At 39.7% G+C, this 1038-nt stretch overlaps 1 protein-coding gene across 1 annotated transcript; it reads right to left on the reverse strand.

Moving 5' to 3' along the window:
- Positions 1-53: 53 nt before the first annotated feature.
- On the reverse strand, positions 54-1032 carry LOC103523171 (N-acetylgalactosaminyltransferase 7-like). Its single transcript, XM_008488239.3, has 2 exons — positions 862-1032; positions 54-402 (listed from the first exon to the last, which is right to left on the reverse strand). Exons 1-2 carry the CDS (start codon positions 995-997, stop codon positions 68-70), a joined length of 471 nt encoding a protein of 156 aa, XP_008486461.3. The 5' UTR covers positions 998-1032; the 3' UTR covers positions 54-67.
- Positions 1033-1038: the final 6 nt, after the last annotated feature.

Genomic DNA, 1038 nt, shown 5'->3' on the forward strand with positions numbered 1-1038 from the left:
TCTCGAAATATAAGCAGGCTGATTCGGTTTCAAAGGCTCACTCTTCTATTACCTCTCTATTTTTTTTTCATAATTTTAAGTGTTCCTTACATCTCAGGCAATAATTTCCGTCCCCTCTCTTACGTACCTGTTCGGAAATGTCTCCCATGTCGAGGAACATAGCCAAAGGTTCACGCGTGTAGAAGTAAGCCTTGTGTTTCTCATCTCTCTTACCTACCTGTTCCGAAATGTCTCCCATATCGAGGAACATAGCCAAAGGTTCACGCGTGTAGAAGTAAGCCTTGTGTTTCTCATCGAACCAAGTTTCAATAACCCGCTTGTAGTTGTACGTGATGAGAGGTCCCTTCACTCGGTCAGCAAGCTTGCCAAAGTTGTACGGCATGAAGCTTCGATACACGTGTCCTGGGGAAAAACGAGGAAAAATAATGGAAAATTTGTCATACAAGTGTCTAAACATCGGACAGTCGGACACAAATCATACCTACTAATATTATTAATGGCATTTGATAGCTCACGGATGCGGAAAGTGATTGAAAAAACAAGAAAAAAAAGGATAGGAACAATGCAAATCTTTTGATAGAGCGACACAAACTCCGACAGAATGGCAGAAAGAAACAAAAAAGACAAAAATAAGGATATGAAGTATTTTTCAGATATTTGTACGTAATTCGTGTACTAATAGATGTACCTACCAAATAAATATTATCTCCAGGTCAATTCAACTCACAAGACCCACGTTTTAATCAAGTTTGAAAAAAAAAAAAAAAAAAAAAAAAAAAAAAAAAAAAAAAAAAAGGCGACCAATTTCAGCAAATTTTGAATGCGACAAAATATATATATACTTATATACAAAGAACTCACCTATTCGAGAGCATGGCACCCATTCAATGCTTCCTCCACACATCCAAATCTTGAACGACAACTCGAAGTTCTCGCCTCCCCATACCAGAAGGCCCGGATCATAACCCCCCAGCTCGAGGAAAAAGGCCCGGTCCATTGCAAACAGGCCCCCTGCGTGGGTGGGCGATTTGTATGGTT

The sequence above is a fragment of the Diaphorina citri genome, unplaced genomic scaffold, assembly GCF_000475195.1.
Source record: "Diaphorina citri unplaced genomic scaffold, Diaci psyllid genome assembly version 1.1 scaffold16590, whole genome shotgun sequence".
NCBI classification, from domain to species: Eukaryota; Metazoa; Arthropoda; class Insecta; order Hemiptera; family Psyllidae; genus Diaphorina; species Diaphorina citri.

Excerpts from the sequence above, each read along its gene's own strand:
- LOC103523171 (XM_008488239.3), bottom strand. The coding sequence starts at position 997 with ATGGACCGGGCCTTTTTCCTCGAGCTGGGGGGTTATGATCCGGGCCTT. Across the intron at positions 403-861 it reads GGTGCCATGCTCTCGAATAG|GACACGTGTATCGAAGCTTC; the intron begins GTGAGTTCTTTG and ends GTTTTTCCCCAG.